The 16,180-nt window shown below is 39.1% G+C and overlaps 1 protein-coding gene across 1 annotated transcript in view; it reads left to right on the top strand.

Annotated features, from left to right (window-relative positions):
* LOC134087480 (NACHT, LRR and PYD domains-containing protein 12-like) overlaps window positions 1-14,033 on the top strand; it is a 100,038-nt gene extending 86,005 nt beyond the window's left edge. Inside the window, exons 19-23 of the mRNA XM_062540997.1 lie at window positions 5,905-6,078; window positions 8,469-8,642; window positions 10,081-10,251; window positions 11,245-11,418; window positions 11,641-14,033. Coding sequence (XP_062396981.1) covers window positions 5,905-6,078; window positions 8,469-8,642; window positions 10,081-10,251; window positions 11,245-11,418; window positions 11,641-11,818 — 871 coding nt within the window. The 3' untranslated portion in view covers window positions 11,819-14,033. The remainder of the gene's footprint in view (window positions 1-5,904; window positions 6,079-8,468; window positions 8,643-10,080; window positions 10,252-11,244; window positions 11,419-11,640) is intronic.
* Window positions 14,034-16,180: the final 2,147 nt, after the last annotated feature.

The following is a 16,180-nucleotide window of genomic DNA, read 5'->3' as shown; positions in this document are numbered from 1 at the left end:
GAGCATGTAGAGGAAGGGAGGGGGTGATCCACCAAACGTGTGAAGACGTGTCAAGTGTTGAGCACAGACAGATCAGATCAGATCATAGCAGGACAGAATTTGTGTGTGTGTGTGTGTGTGCGTGTGTGCGTGTGCGTGTGACTTTAACATATGCTGTGCTTAATTGGCGTTCATATTTGCAATTAAGACCTGTGAGGAACTTGACAAATGTGGCAAATATTTCTTATTAAATTATATGAACTTGTTAGTTGCAATCAACAAGGAGTTGTTTTTTTTTATTTATTGAAGATTAAAAAAAGTTTTTCCACACATTGGCTAGATGTATATACTGTAGATAGAGCAATATTATATCACCTTAATACCCGTACACTTGTGTGTTGATTTGACACTGATTTACCAGCGAGCATCAGAAGCCTCCCCTGAACACAGATGTAATGCATGCATGCGTGAAATAAAGCCCCTTGTACCTATGACCTCTTTTCATATGTCTGGTCTCAACATACAGATCATTTGTCATGACCAGCACTAAGTTGCTATTTTTAGAATGATGGTTATCATTTTCATGTGTGTGTGTGTTTCTCTTTTTACTCATAGGTCCAGAAGCTTTGGCGTTCTGAGTCTATGGGGTTGTTCCTCAGTGAACTGACGGGAGTGTGTGATGTACAGTATCTGTGTGATTGCTGTAGGTGTGAGTGTGTGTGATGTATCTGTGTGATTGCTATAGGTGGGAGTGTGATGTATCTGTGTGATTGCTATAGGTGGGAGAGTGTGATGTATGATATTTTTACACAATTTACACATTTTCTGAAAGTGTGCCCCACACTCTCAGAACTCTACACAAACAACCAAAATACGTGTCACAACTCTCTCTTACGGCTCTGGCAGCTAGGCTGATCACATGACCACAAACTTAGATTAAATGCAGGTCAACAGTTCAACCAGTAGGGGTCAGTATTACTGCAGCCTTTTTACACCAATCTCACATGAAATTATTAATAATATTCACATTACATTATTGTAACAACAGCTACATAACAATTACATCATTTAAGGCTTAGAGAAAGAAAAAGACATATGCATGTTTTCAGCGACAGCTGCGTCCCATGATGTTTTCTGGGCCTGCTGCCTTATGTGTGTTCACTCTGCTCAGTGACCTATACACTTGACTTGTTTATTGACATTCAAGAGGGAAGATTCTCTGGGCCAGCATTCAAAGTACAGAACACTAGATTAGACACATGTGTTGAACTTTGCATCATGATCATCATCTCAGTTCAGAGCTGTTTTATCTTATCTCTTCATGAAATGATGTTCACAGCCCCAAACTACCACAGCCATGGCCAGTTTGGTATCAGAAGATCAAGGTATGTTTTTATCCCTATCCCCAAAGTCTGTGATCTTTTACAGAGTAGTCTTACCAGTTATTTGGAGACTAAACAAATCACATCACTACTTTTTATACCATTTTTTTTTAATCAGGTCAAAAGTTCTTCAGGAAACACAAGGGGGAGCTAGAGATGCGTCTTGGTGTCCTTGCACCTCTTTTGATCGACCTGGAGCGTTGCAGTGTTCTCTCTCCTCTAGAGAGGGAACAGGTGCAGAGCAAACCAACCCCCCAAGTGCAGAACCATGTTCTCATCACCATGCTGGAGAAGAAAGGAGCCGTGGCCCAAGAGAGGTTTTATGAGGCTCTGAAGTCTCATGACCCTCTTCTGGTGGAAGATCTTCAGCCTTCAGCACCAACCCCAGCAGTGCCTGAGCCAAAGCAAGGAGGAGGTAAGGACCTGTATGTCAGGTGTTTGACCTCTGGGTCAAGTACCATATATTAACAATATGTGTGTGCCTGTGTGTGTGTGTGTGTGTGTGTGTGTGTGTGTGTGTGTGTGTGTGTGTGTGTGTGTGTGTGTGTGTGCGTGCCTGTGTGTGTGTGTGTGCATACATATTACAACAGTTTGTTCATGTAAACATTGGATTTTTGAGCTTTAGGTATGTTAGACTTGGAGATTGATCAGTTATCTTTAATAGCACATATGAATATGTTAAAGGATGCTACATGATTAAAATGATAGGTGTACATCACAAGTTTAGCTAAAACTACATTCACCCAAGAAAGGCAAAGGAAAGGCAAAAGTAGAATGCTACACTGATGATGGTGATGATTATACATGTAGTAATAACCATATAAGGTATACATTTTATTTTTGTGGTCTTCACAAAGATGCTGCAAAGACAGTTACAAAATCTTCACTGAAACAGAAGCTGCAGAATCATCTAAAAATCAGGTTTTCTACTGTAAACCAACATGATAAAAAGTACAATGTACAAGACATGTACACTGATCTTTACATCGTAACGGGCCGCACTGGAGGAGTCAGTTGTGAACATGAAGTGGCAGCAATTGACATGACACAAATTGGGGCTAGACCAAGCTCTGAAGATGAACAAGTCAAGATGGCAGACATATTCAAAGCCAAATCTTGCAGCAAAGTTTTGACTTTGGGAATTGCTGGTGTGGGAAAAACTGTTTCAGTGCAGAAGTTTGTCATGGACTGGGCTGATGACAAATCAAATCAAGACATAGACTTTGTTTTCGTTTTTTTATTTCGAGAGCTAAACTTGAAGAAAGGAAAATACTTCAATCTTTTAGGTCTTCTTTTGTTATTCTACCCTGATCTCAAAGATATGAAAACAATCACAGAATTCAGTGAAAGCAAAGTTCTCTTGATCTTTGATGGTTTGGATGAAAGCAGACTCCAGCTGAACTTTGAAGAGTGGACCTCTGAGGCTGACAAAGAATCTTCTGTGGACATCCTCATATCTAGTCTCATTAAAAGTATGCTACTGCCCTCTGCACTCATCTGGGTCACAACCAGACCAGCAGCAGCCAGTCTGATCCCTGATGATCTCTTCAACTTGGTGACAGAGGTGCGAGGATTTAATAACACACAAATAATCGACTTCTTTAAGAAGAACATTAAGGATGCAGCAAAGGCCAACAGTATCACTGATCATATCAAAAAGAACAGAAGCCTGCACATCATGTGTCACATTCCAGTATTCTGCAGTATCATAGCGAGCGTACAGGATGAAATACTGAGGAATGAGAGCAAAGGAAAAGGGGCCAAAACGCTGACGGAAATGTACACACTGTATAGTGTATCTCAGATCAAAACAATGAATGAAAAATACAAGGGCAAGATGAGTGCAGAAGAAAAAGGCCAGTTGCTTGTTAAGCTTGGGAAACTGGCATTCAAACATCTGGAGAAAGGCACGCTGATCTTCTATGAGAAAGACTTGACAGAGTGTGGTATTGATGTTACATCTGGAACATTGAGGGCTGGCCTTTGTACACAGATCTTCAACGTGGCGAGTGCTTCAACTGGAGAGGAGCTATTCAGCTTTGTGCACTTAAGCGTACAGGAATTCTTGGCAGCTCTTTATGTTCTTAAGAAAAATTCAACTCACTGGACCAATCGCCCCTTAGTGAATACATTGAAGAAGACCAGCTGGCTGTCCAAACACTCACGGGTTCACCTCTACACATCTGCTGTGGATGAAGCACTGCAAAGCCCAAATGGACATTTGGATCTCTTTGTGCGCTTCCTTCTTGGACTGGCTCCAATGTTGGAGCCTAAAATCCGGTCCCCACTAGATTTGATTCTGCCACGTTTATACATCAGAGAGGAGAGCATCAGCAAAACAGTTCAACACATCAAAGAGAAGATCAGGGAAGACATCTCATCAGAACGGATCATCAACCTCTTCCACTGTTTAAATGAGCTTGGGGACAACACACTGGTTGAGGAAATCAACAGGTAACTAAATAGCAAATAAGTTCATTTTGCAAGTTTCAATGCTAGTGTTCTAGCTTTGATTAAAAAAAAGCTTATTGTTTACATACATCTAACTGTTGTGGTGATAGGACTGATTGTGAAAGGAAAGGAAAGCCTGGGAAAGGGAATGATTGTGTACATAAAATGAATCCAATCAAATTAATATAACTCAATTATATTAATTTATATTGCCATAATACATTTTGCTATCACTTTGAAAATGCTAAAAAAAATGACTGACTGTCATATGTTCTGACACTGATGTGAAGTCAGATTGATGATTGTAAACCTCATGCAGGTCAATGTTTATTACCCCTCCATCATTTAATTAGCCACTAATTACAGCGAAGGTGAGATCACCTTCATTTGCATTCATCTGGATTTAAGCCACCTCTGAGTGAAACAGTGTGCCGGGAATTAAAATCCGGGATGGGCAGGGCATTTTACTAAAATCTGTTGATTTGACATGGAATGACCCTGAACCATATGGAATAAACCAAATAATGGAAATGTAAGCCAAATTAGCTATGACCCTGGCTGGATATTGACAGTTAAAGACAGTTATTGAAGCAACACAATGCAGTCATTTTACTGTAGGCTACATGAATGGATCCATCCTCATTTTAATGTTAACCAACTGACTTATAAACAGAGTTGTGTCTCTGAACCCAGAACACCTGCTATAACATTGTAACGCTGTTGTTGCGATTCGGGACATGACCCTTTAGATAGTGTTTTTTTTTTTTTTTTTTTTTTTAAAGATAAACCGAGCACCCCCTTGGTACTAAATGGGTACCCACTACCAGTAGGTTGAACATTTACAAAGGGGGCAGTTCATGTTCCTTTAATGTCATGAAATGGCTCCTTGTGAATTAGTCAGTTCCATAGTATGTTGTACTACAATCATCAAAATGCATCAAAGTGTGAAATTTATGTCTTAGGGAAATTAATATCCAGTTATTCTATTCGCAGCTATAACAATTTCTTCTCATGCACTGTTCTTCTGATTTTAATTTCAATAGAAAGAAACACTGCAAAATAATGTTACTTTGAATTGTTTTGATGAGAGGCTTGTTGAAATCTCAGAAATAGGACAACATTGTGTTTGTTACTTAGGTACATAAAGTCAGCAGATGAGGAGAAGAAACTGACTCCAGCCCAGTGTTCAGCTCTGGCTTATGTACTGCTGATGTCAACTGAAGACCTGGAGGAGTTTGATCTGAAGAAATACCTGAGATCACAGGAAGGGTTCCGTCGAATGCTTCCTGTAGTGAAAGTGTCAAGAAAAGTTTGGTGGGTATGAATACAAATGTATTTAGCAGACTAATTTTGTATATTAACCCCTTAGTACAGAAAAATGCTGTCTTGCTTGGTTCTACATAATAGACAAAAAAATAAAAACAATAGACAATAGACAACCTTTTGGCGACATTAGCTTAATTCCAAACAAGAAGTCACACTTTTTTTCATTGTTTGGCTGGTCCTGCGACTTATAGTGAGGTGCAACTAGGCTTGTGTAATGATGGCTGCAAAGATTATGCAGACTGTTATGATTGACTGACAAGCATGCACACACACACACACACACTTGATGCTTTAGGCTATAGTCTTCTTAATGATTGGGCAATAATAAGACCACACTTTAATAGTGGTAGGTGTAAACCAGGACATTTTAGCACCCCGACAGGCTTTTTTTTGCCAGGCTACAAGCTGGACTTGGAAGGAAGCCCCTTAGTTAGTGGAAGAATTTGTTCACCATGTGCTCACTTGCTAATTGCTGTTGCCTTAGAAACTAGATTTGTTTTGCTTTGTAAACAGGTACTGCAAGGACTCAAAAGTAAGGGACAGGTGTATTTAGTTAAAAAATAATAATAAAAAAAACATATCATGATGAGTAATGCAAATTTTATTTGAATATGATCTAGAGTAATAAGTCGTTGAAACTCTGTCATCTGAAATATCATTTTGCTATTGAATTACCATAGCTTGTTTTAGGTCTTTCAATACTGAGACCTCAGGTGAGGGACAAGCAGTGTTGGGATCCCTAAAATGCTTTAAAATGTCTAAACAGGCTGAATCACTGCAAGCTCTCCCAAACAAACTGTCAAACCATGGCATCAGTGCTGCAAGGAACACCTTCCCATCTGAGAGAACTGGACATGAGTGACAATGACCTGCAGGATGAAGGAGTGAAGCTGCTCTGTGCAGGATTAAGAAAACCGCAGTGCAAGCTGGAGACACTGAGGTCAGTTGACAAATGTAATGCAAGTACCATGCACATCTTTATCTGGTATCTTGTCCTCTCCACACTGAAAATGATCTCTCAGTTAGGTCTGATCAAGCTACCTACTGCCCTACCAAGTTCAGCACAGCCCACATTCACAGTGAATCACTACAGTTCCACACAGGTGTATAAGGAAGGCCCAACAGGTGAAATTCAGCATAAACTCTTCATCGTTTAGAAGAGGATGGCCAGGCTTTTTGCCAGTTGAAGTTAAACTGAGGCCTACATTTAGCTAGTCTGATTTCTTAATGTTGCTTATTAGATCCTTCTGTAATCTTATATGCATCATGGCAGTTAGTTCTCTCGGATAAAGGGGCGAATTGTTTCAGTATGTACACACATATTGTAGCACTGTTTGCTGCCTGCTTGTCAATCTTTGGAATAAATCCGCTGCAGTATGTGTTAACTGTGAACAACATTGGTTTTGAGTCATAGTGCCTTTTATTGCACTTAGTTTATGTAGATGGGCCCTCGCCCCTGGTTGCTACCTGATTGGAGCCTGGAGCTGGTGAATTGAGTAACTCGTTAGCAGCCTTGTATGCTGAACATGCCGTGACCCTTTCTCGGTATCTGCCGATCGCTGTGGATTCCTTTTTTTTGAGTCATTGGATTAGATCCAAGTAAAGCAGTTATCATTTTTAGGTCAAAACACTGTAATCAATTGGATGCAAGATGGCTAGGCCTCATTGTACTTGAGACTACAGTAGATTATAGACATTGTACTTTACACTACAATTGATTATACCTGAGACAATATTTCAGTTTCACAATTTTGTCCTCACGGTTTTTGCTGCACAAACACTTTTAGGCAAATCAAAATGTATAGTAACCTTGCTTATGATGTTGAGTTCTGTCATAATTCTGTCAAATGTATTGCAGATTTGTTGGCTGTAAACTCACAGATAAATCGTGTGAGATTTGGGCTTTGGTTCTACAGTCATCAAACTCCCTGATGGAACTGGACCTGAGTCACAATAACCTGGGAGATTCTGGAGTCCAGCTCCTCTCTAAGGGACTGTCTAGTCCCCACTGTAAACTGCAGATATTAAGGTTGGTGTACATTAAGGCAAGGCATATCCTGATATTTGTTTATTTACTTAATTGTAATTGTTGATAACATTTAGTAACAGGGAAAAAAGTCCATTCATTATAGGCTGATAGCAGTCAGCAAGACATTTATTGGGCATTACTGATACTAGGCAAGAATATTGTTTACATCCCCACGTTAGCTATAAACACATGGTGCTAAATCAAATTCTAGAAGTGATATTAATGAGCAACACCTGGGGATGTGGGACTCAATTTAATACAGTGTTCAGTTACAGTCTTAATCCTGAGTCTTTGAGTGGTTACTTTGCTATTGTCTTTCTTTTCTTTTCATTCTCTCTCTCTCTCTCTCTCACACACACACACACACACACTCTCTCTCTCTCTCTCTCTCTCTCTCCCTCTCTCTCTCTCTCACACACACACACACTGTCTATCTGTCTCTCTCCCCCCTCTCTCTCTCTCTCTCTGTGTATATGGTTTTATGTGTCTATCTTTCTCTCAGGCTCAGTAAGTGTGGACTATCAGATGAAGGTTATGTTTTACTGGCTCTCACTCTGATGTCAAACCCTTCCTGTGTGAAAGACCTGGATGTGAGCAACAATCATCCTGGAGAATCAGCACAGAAGCTGTTATCTGCTACACTGGAAGATCCTCACCACAAAATTGAAGCAATTCAGTATGTGCTCTATATCTTAAATCACAATCTGGATTTATATTTTTGTTTATTAGTTTTTGTTTGGTTGGTTGTTTTTACATAAGTGAGGATGCATGGGATTGCATTCATTAGCTCCCACTCTATGTTCTCCAGACAGAACAGTACATTCGATTGACAGACTGTAATAAAAACACAAATGGGGGAAACCCAGGAGTAATGTACCTATATGTACCAAAATGTCCATTCTGGGCTAGCATACAGTAGATGGAAAAGTTGTGGGTTCAATTCCATCGTTGAGACCTTAATCCCAAGTCACTCTGGGGAGAATGCCCCTTGTAATAGATGTGAATTTACGTCTCATTGGATAAAAGCATCTGTTAAATAGATGTAAATATAAATCAATGCGGTGGCCTCATTCAGGGCCAGGAAGCAAACTGAGGTGAGACTTCATCAATTGTTCTATCTATGGGCATGGGGGCTGGCCATTGATAATCATCACAGAAAAGGGGGAGAGATTTTGAGTTTGTTTCACATTGTTGTTTTCTTACTGGAATGAAGATTGAACGCTGCATCAACAAAAAAAACATCATTTTCCCTACCAAAACCTTTAGATTTTTCTTACACATCACCTGTGTTTGCTAAACAGGCTGAATCAGTGTCACCTCTCTAAAGCAAGCTGTGAAATGATGGCATCAGTGCTGCAGAGGACACCTTCCCATCTGAGAGAGCTGGACATGAGTGGCATTGACCTGCAGGATGAAGGAGTGAATCTGCTCTTTGCAGGACTAAGAGATCCACAATGCAAGCTGGAGACACTGAGGTCAGTTGACAAATGCAAGTACCATGCACATCTCTATCTGGTATCTTGTTCTCTCCACACTGAAAATGATCTCTTAGGTCTGATCAAGCTACCTACTGCCCTACCAAAATTCAGCACAGCCCACACTCACAGTGAATCGCTACATTTACAGTTCCACACAGGTATAAGGAAGGTCCAACAGGTGAAATTCAGCATAAACTCTTCAGAAATGATTTTGGTCAGTTTGTTGCTCTCTTAGGCTCATTAGGTGGCAATATACTGTATACAGTTGTGTCATATTTCATTCATAACAGTGTAAAAGCAGTAAATAAAGGGAAAGGATAAAACTTACATCTCCATGTTAAACCTTGCAGATTCTAAAAAAGTTTGATTCCTTTAGAACTGACAATGAGCTCCTGTGCACAGATCATGAATATTGTTTTAATGTGTGTTTATACTTTATAATGTATATCTGTAATATATCTGCACACTGTCTTATTTGCTCCCAATGTGAGGTATCGTACAACATTTTGAACACTCAGGTCTCTGTCAGGTACATCAAACAGAGTAGATGATGGGCTTAAAATTCAGAAAGATTATTCATAAATCCTGGCACATAATCAAATCTGACCGCAGATTTGGAATGCCTGCAAGTAGACATACTGTACCTCATCTCATAAACATCCCAGATGCAACTATAAGTAATGGTATGTGTTAACTGTGAACAACATAGTTTAGCTAAATTTGCTGAAACTGGCCCTATGTTCGATGAGAAGTACATGAAGCAGGTCATTTAAAAAAAAAAGAAAAAACAAAATCTTCCTTCTTTGCCCTCTGGCCCCACCTACAGTCTGTGGTGAGATTTGCAAGACATCCAACGCCTCCATTTCAGATGTACCAAATAGGGCCAGGGGTGTAGGCTATCTAACAGAGTGTCAATCACTGCTTATGTACACACATTTCATAGTGTCCTCCCCTCCTACCTCCCCTGCACTCTATTGCTCTCCCTTGTGGGGAGGAGGTGAGGGAATGAACGTCTTCGCTATCCTGCCTATGGGACCTTTAATTGAGTGTCGGACATTTGCCTGGGTGTGTCGGTTGTGCGCCAGGCGGCCATTAATTAATTCATTAATTGAGCAGTCCACTCTACAGCATTTAGAGAAGAAACTGTCAGGCTACAGTGTCTGTAATTGCTGCAGGAGGAGGATTATGTGATGAAAACTAATTTCAAGCACAACTCCATTCTTACAAGCAGAAATTATTATTTTAGTCTGTGCCCTCTAATCATTTCCCTCCTTGTTTGAATGATAATGTGCCAGTTACGTACAGAATGTTAATTAGAATGTCTTTTTTTCAAAATAAAAAATGTTTATAGTAATGAGATAGTAAAGAATAAGAATGTATTCATGCCACCATTCTGTTTTCTGATGTCTGTCTCTTGCCCTCTCACTCTATACAGACTTGCTGGTTGTAAGCTAACAGAGGAATCCTGTAAGGCTGTAGCCTCTGCTTTGCAATCCTCCATCTCCCTAAAGGAACTGGACCTGAGTCACAATGACTTGAAGGAGTCTGGAGTTCAGCTTCTCTCTACAGGACTCAGTAGCCCTCACTGTAAACTGCAGACTTTAAGGTGTGTATGTGCACACATATTGTGGCACTGTTGGCTGCCTGTCTATAATCTTTAGAATAAATCATCAGCTGCAGTAGTGTTAAAACAGACTCAGTCTATCTATGTCTATGTGCTGAAAACTAATTTCCAGCACAACTCTATTCTTACAAGCAGAAACTATTATTTTAGTCATAGTTTCCCTCCTTATTTGAATGATAATGTGTTAGTTTCAGTTAAAGAATGTTAATGAGTATGTTTATCTTATTTTTTTTTCAAAGCTAAAAATGTTTATAATAATGGTAAGACTATGAATGTATTATATATTGTATTATATAGCCCTCACTGTAAACTGCAGACTTTAAGGTTTGTGTGCACACATAGAGAGAGTGAGTGTCTACTTTGGGACTGTGCTTAATGGGACTCTGTGGTAGAGAGTGCTATTTATGGGCTATTTATTGGCCTTTTAACATTATGTGAGTATCATTTATGGCATGACAGATGGCTGTGAATGTGCACCCTTTTTGTATTTTATATTTTTATTTACTCTATGTATAACATATGTGCTATGTCCTGTCATATGTATTCTGACTGTGGCAGCTTACCCCTTATCCAAAACACATTTGTCCCTTGGGAGACCTAATAAAGGAACCTTGACCTTGATGCAAGCATTTCAGAATAGTGGAAAAGAGAGTGCAAGAGTCAATTTGATACATGTAGTCTAATCTGATCAATCAGGAAGAGAACAATTATTTGCCTTAAGTTAAGTTAACCCTTAGGAACATGAATCACCCCTGCTGCCCACATGACACTACAAGACAACAAGAAGTTGTTTACATGGCTGCAGAGTGTGTAATGTAGTGTTTCTCCAGTCCATGTCCCTGCTGTGTACATAATGTGAGTGCTACACACATCTGTGTTTCCATCCTCATGAGATACAGTGACCTCATGGTGCTGAAGGATGGCCTGAAAATGTCTAGTTTTCAAAGACTGACCTTCCACTCTCCTTTGAAACAGGCTCAATTTGTGCCACCTCTCTAAAGCAAGCTGTGAAATGATGGCATCCGTGCTGCAAAGTGCACCTTCCCATCTGAGAGAACTGGACATGAGTGACAATGACCTGCAGGATGAAGGAGTGGAGCTGTTCTGTGCAGGACTAAGAGATCCACAATGCAAGCTGGAGACACTGAGGTCAGTAATAGGAATGTTATGTAATATAGTATCTTACCCACCATATAGTAAGAAACACCAGTGTGCATGTGCATAACATTAACATCTCTGAATGTTGATAATGATCTGCTCTTGGTGACATTTAGGGGTTGTCAGTCAAATTGACTGAATATGCAAATGGCTTGTACACCTTCAAGGCATGTTCCTTCATTTATAATTAAAGGAGAGCATCTCTTGTTTCAGACTGTCTCTTTGTCTCATCACACATGAGGGTTGTTCTCTCTTGTCCTCTGCCCTCAAATCAAACCCCTCCTACCTGAAACAGCTGGATCTGAGCTACAACCACCCAGGAGACCCAGGTGTCAGAGAGCTCACAGACAGACTGAATGATCCCAGCTGTAAACTAGAGACGTTGAGGTGAGATGTATTGCATCTTAGATGACTTTCTAGTGGAGCTGTTCATCCATTTGTGTCCTGTGTTGGAGAGCTTTCTGTGTGGAGACTGGATATGATGATTCCCTTCCACATGATGTGGTATGTGGCCCTTTAAGTACTGCAAGTAAAAGGCAATCCCCCAGACTTACACACACTTACAGTATAAGGCTTGTGAACAGTTTGCACTTGTAAAGCTGTAAAGCTTTAGAATTCATAACACAAGATGGGCAACCATGTCTGCCCAGGCTACAGAAGATGATTAGGCACAGCTTGCACAGTAACCCACTGATGGGTGAAGGAGAACCAAGCTTTGAACAATTAGTAGGTAAATAAATTGATTCATAAATCATTTAGATACATTATAATGTCCACAACACAGGGGGCAATAAAGACCACTTGCATGCTGTAAGGAAAAGCACATTCATATTTGCATGTGTTCAACTCCCAATGACGAAGCTCATGATGCATTTGCAGAGGGGATAAGGCCCAGCATGAGACGTTTGTCTGTTAGTGAAGGGGCTGATGCTGTTTCACTAGTTCACCCATTGGATTGCTTAGACTGAGTGCAGAGAATAGAGAGTTTGGTTTGATAGCCGGCCATGGTCCTGGGATGCCAATAGCAGAATCATATGCAAGTGATTTCTGCTAACACCCCCTATATGGATGCGATATAATTCAGAGTTTAGAGTTAATAGTGAAATGGAGCAGGGGGGGATGGGAGGCTTTACAACTCCAGCATGACGTAAAGGGCAGTAAAGAGGGTGTTATCCTCTACTAACGGAAATGGGGTGAGTGATGGCTGTAAATCAACCCTATGGTCTCCTCCCGAATTTATTAGATTAGAAGCATCATTTCACTAGTTCGCCTATTGGATTGGTTAGACTGAGTGCAGAGAATAGCGAGTTTAGCTTGGTACTGTAGCTGGCCATGGTCCTGGGATGCCAATAGTGGAGATCACATGTGAGTGATGTCAGCTAACACCCCAAGAGCGCTTTCATCAGAGGCCACTACCAGAGGGGAAGTGAACAGGAATTCGAGACTGATCTTGCATTCAACTAATCCTTGAGGGGTGTAGATTAGTAGGTGTCCAAGGACCAATGACCAAGCATACGATTTCCATTACTAGGGATACGTTGGTAACACTTTACATTACAGCTCGCTAATAAGGTGGAAATTGTAGGGTAATTTCTATGTAATTTCATGGTAACAATCCCTTGTTACCACTTGTTACCACTTATTACCAGTAATTTTTATGTAGTTTCTAGTGCAATTACTCTGCTGTTTCTAGGTAACAGCAATGCAAACAGCATTAATTAAGGTGGTAATTTCTATGGTATTTTGATATCATTTTATGAATAATCCTTTGTAGCCACTTATTACAAGTTATTTCCATGCAGTTTCCGGTGCAATAACTCTGCAGTTTTTAATAGCGATGCAAACAGCTTTCATTTTAAGTATAATAAAATGGTAATTATTTGAAACTTTACTTATTGTTTTTGTTTAATTACATGACAAATAAAGGAGGTAATTTCCAGGAAAATACACAGCATCAGGGCCGTAAAATACATTATCACTTATTTCCACCCAATTACTTAGTTATTAGCCTACTAAGAAAGAGACAAACCAAGTCATTGTCGTAGTAAGCTGGTAAAAGAAGACATTATGTGCCTGTAACTAAAAGTGAAGTAATTCTATGGAAACTATATGGTATCAGAGCTGTAAAATGCACTATTGGGTCATTCCGTGTCAAATCAGACAAAATCCAGGAAAATGGTTGCAGCACCGACTCGGATTTTCTTCAAAGTTTGTCTACACAATGTTTAGGTTCCATAACTAAAATCTGTAAAATATTTTTGCTCAATTCTATTGTTTTCATTGTCTTTTTGCCCTTGCCTTTTTACACTCTCTAAATGACCTTATCTTGGAGGCCATGTTAAGGTACTCATATCTTAAAAAGTATCATTCCTAGCCTGACTAAACTTTATAGAATGGAAGACAAGCATGTTCTCAGTAAGATTCAATGATTAAATGTTTGTACCAGAGTCTCATTGGTTGTACAGAAGTCCCTAGTTTCTGAAAAAACATGCAAAAAAAGTGATATTGAGGGTCTCAAAACTTTTTTATTGGGACACACCTGCCATCAATGAGTCTTTTCTATAGAAATATAATCCTTTGTTAATGTTGTCCCAAAATGTGAAGTCTCCAAATCAAATGAATTTGACAATAATAAGGATAAAATAAGGCATGTTTGTATTTTTGTGTCATTTTCATGCAGCTGAAAAGCTATGTGGGGTAGGTAGTAGGATCATGAAAATCTATGTGGAAATAGAAAAGTATATGGACATGTAGTGTGTAAACTTCTAATATTGCGTCGAAGCCCCGTTCACAGAATAAATGCATGTAGTTAGAGGTGTTTTGGTAACACCAGAATAAACATTTACAATAAAAAAAGTGAAGTTTGGCACCCCCCTCTGGCAAAACCGTAGCATTTTGCTACTTTTACAAGGCATTAACTATGGTAGCTATTTGAATGGAATGGAAAGTTTATATTTTACTTCTCGTATTCAAAAAGAAGCAGAAATTCCTAATACCTTGATATTGAAAAGGATAGCAAAAAAGCCACCAACTAATGATAGGCCTATTTTAGATTAATGGTTAAAACATAATTTCAAGTATATAATTCGGTGTATTTGGCATCCTTTTCAATTTCAAGGTATTAGGAATTTCTGCTTCTTTTTGAATACGGGAAGCAAAATACAGCCTTTCCATTCCATTCAACGGAATGGAAAGGCTGTGAACGGGGCTTCGATGCAATATTAGAAGTTTGCACACTACATGTCCATATATTTTTCTATTTCCACATAGATTTTCATGATCCTACTACCTATCCCACATAGCATTTCAGTTACATGAAAATGACACAAAATACAAACATGCCTTGTTTTATTGTTATTATTGTCATGGTTATTTGTTGTGGAGACTTCAAATTGTGGGAAAACATTAATTAACTGCCGTATTTGAAGAGGAAATAGTGACTGATACCAAGTGAAAAAGATAAACAGTTTTTTAATACCCTTAATATCACACTTAATGCACGTTTTTCCAAAATTGAGGGCCCTTTCGAGAGTCAAGAGACATTTAGTACAGACTTTAAATTGTTTACACATGCTTATTATGAGTTGATCTTCCACCCTAGAAAATTTGGGGAGGCTAGGGAACATTATTTGTCAAGATATTAATGCCCAGACATGGCATGTGTTTTTCAAGCTGTAAAAATGAAAGAATTTCAAGGTCTAAAAAAGATATGAAGACAGATGATTTGCACAGAAATATTTCACAGGCCTTGGTTTTAGGACCCATTGATGATATACACAAAGTTTGAACAAAATCTGAGACGGTGCAGCAACAATCTTATCTGATTTGACACGGAATGACCCTATTGCCTCTTCCTATTTAATTACCTAGCTGTGTTGATAAACCCATCAATTATCCTTACGACATTTTTAGTGTTGTTTTTGTTTAATTACCTGAAAAACAAGGAGGTAATTACCAGGAAAATACACAGCATCAGGGCCGTAAAATACATTATCACCTATTTCCACTCAATTACTTAGCCTACCATCTCTGATCTGAAATAGGCTATTTTGTAGCCTACTGACATTCAACACACAAACACATGTTGAGTACGACCTTTATTACTTTGTTCTGCAAAAAAAGAAAGTTAACATTTAACATACAACATTTAAAGTAGCCTGTAAGTCCGCCGAAAATTTAACTAAGCCATGGAAGAAGTTTTTTTTCGTTGATCACGCAGTAGGCTAGCCTGCAGAGCTAGCATGAGCTACAGCCCAAAATCGCTAACAGTGGCATAAAGCCATAGGCTACACTTTCAAAATTACAGTTTTTCTCGATTGTTAACACACATTTTCTGAAAACATGCCTCATATTCTCAGAACTCTACACACAAATCCAAAACAACACACACAATGGGCAAAACTCCACAATTCTCCTGCAAAATGACACTTTACCTTCAAAACAATGTAATTTCTCCTCAAAATGCTCTTTTGTTCTCAAGAGACACACACAAACCATCATATCAAGACATTTACAAGGACCAGTTGAACACTGATGTGCTCAGTGTAAAACACTGCGATGAATTGAAAACACTTCTTCTCCATTCATTATAATGACTTGGGCCTTTTTTTGTTCAGTGTTACACTACAAACAGTACTACAAACAGTAGATAAGCTGATACAGTAAGTTGATATGCTTACCCTATCAATATTTTGAAATATCTCATTGTTTTCTATTATTTTTCTTTGTATTTCCCATAATGTTATGCCGTTTT

Source organism: Sardina pilchardus, chromosome 1, assembly GCF_963854185.1.
Source record: "Sardina pilchardus chromosome 1, fSarPil1.1, whole genome shotgun sequence".
Taxonomy (NCBI): domain Eukaryota; kingdom Metazoa; phylum Chordata; class Actinopteri; order Clupeiformes; family Clupeidae; genus Sardina; species Sardina pilchardus.
The sequence above is the reverse complement of the archived record's forward strand: the minus strand, read 5'-3'. Positions and strand labels throughout refer to the sequence as shown.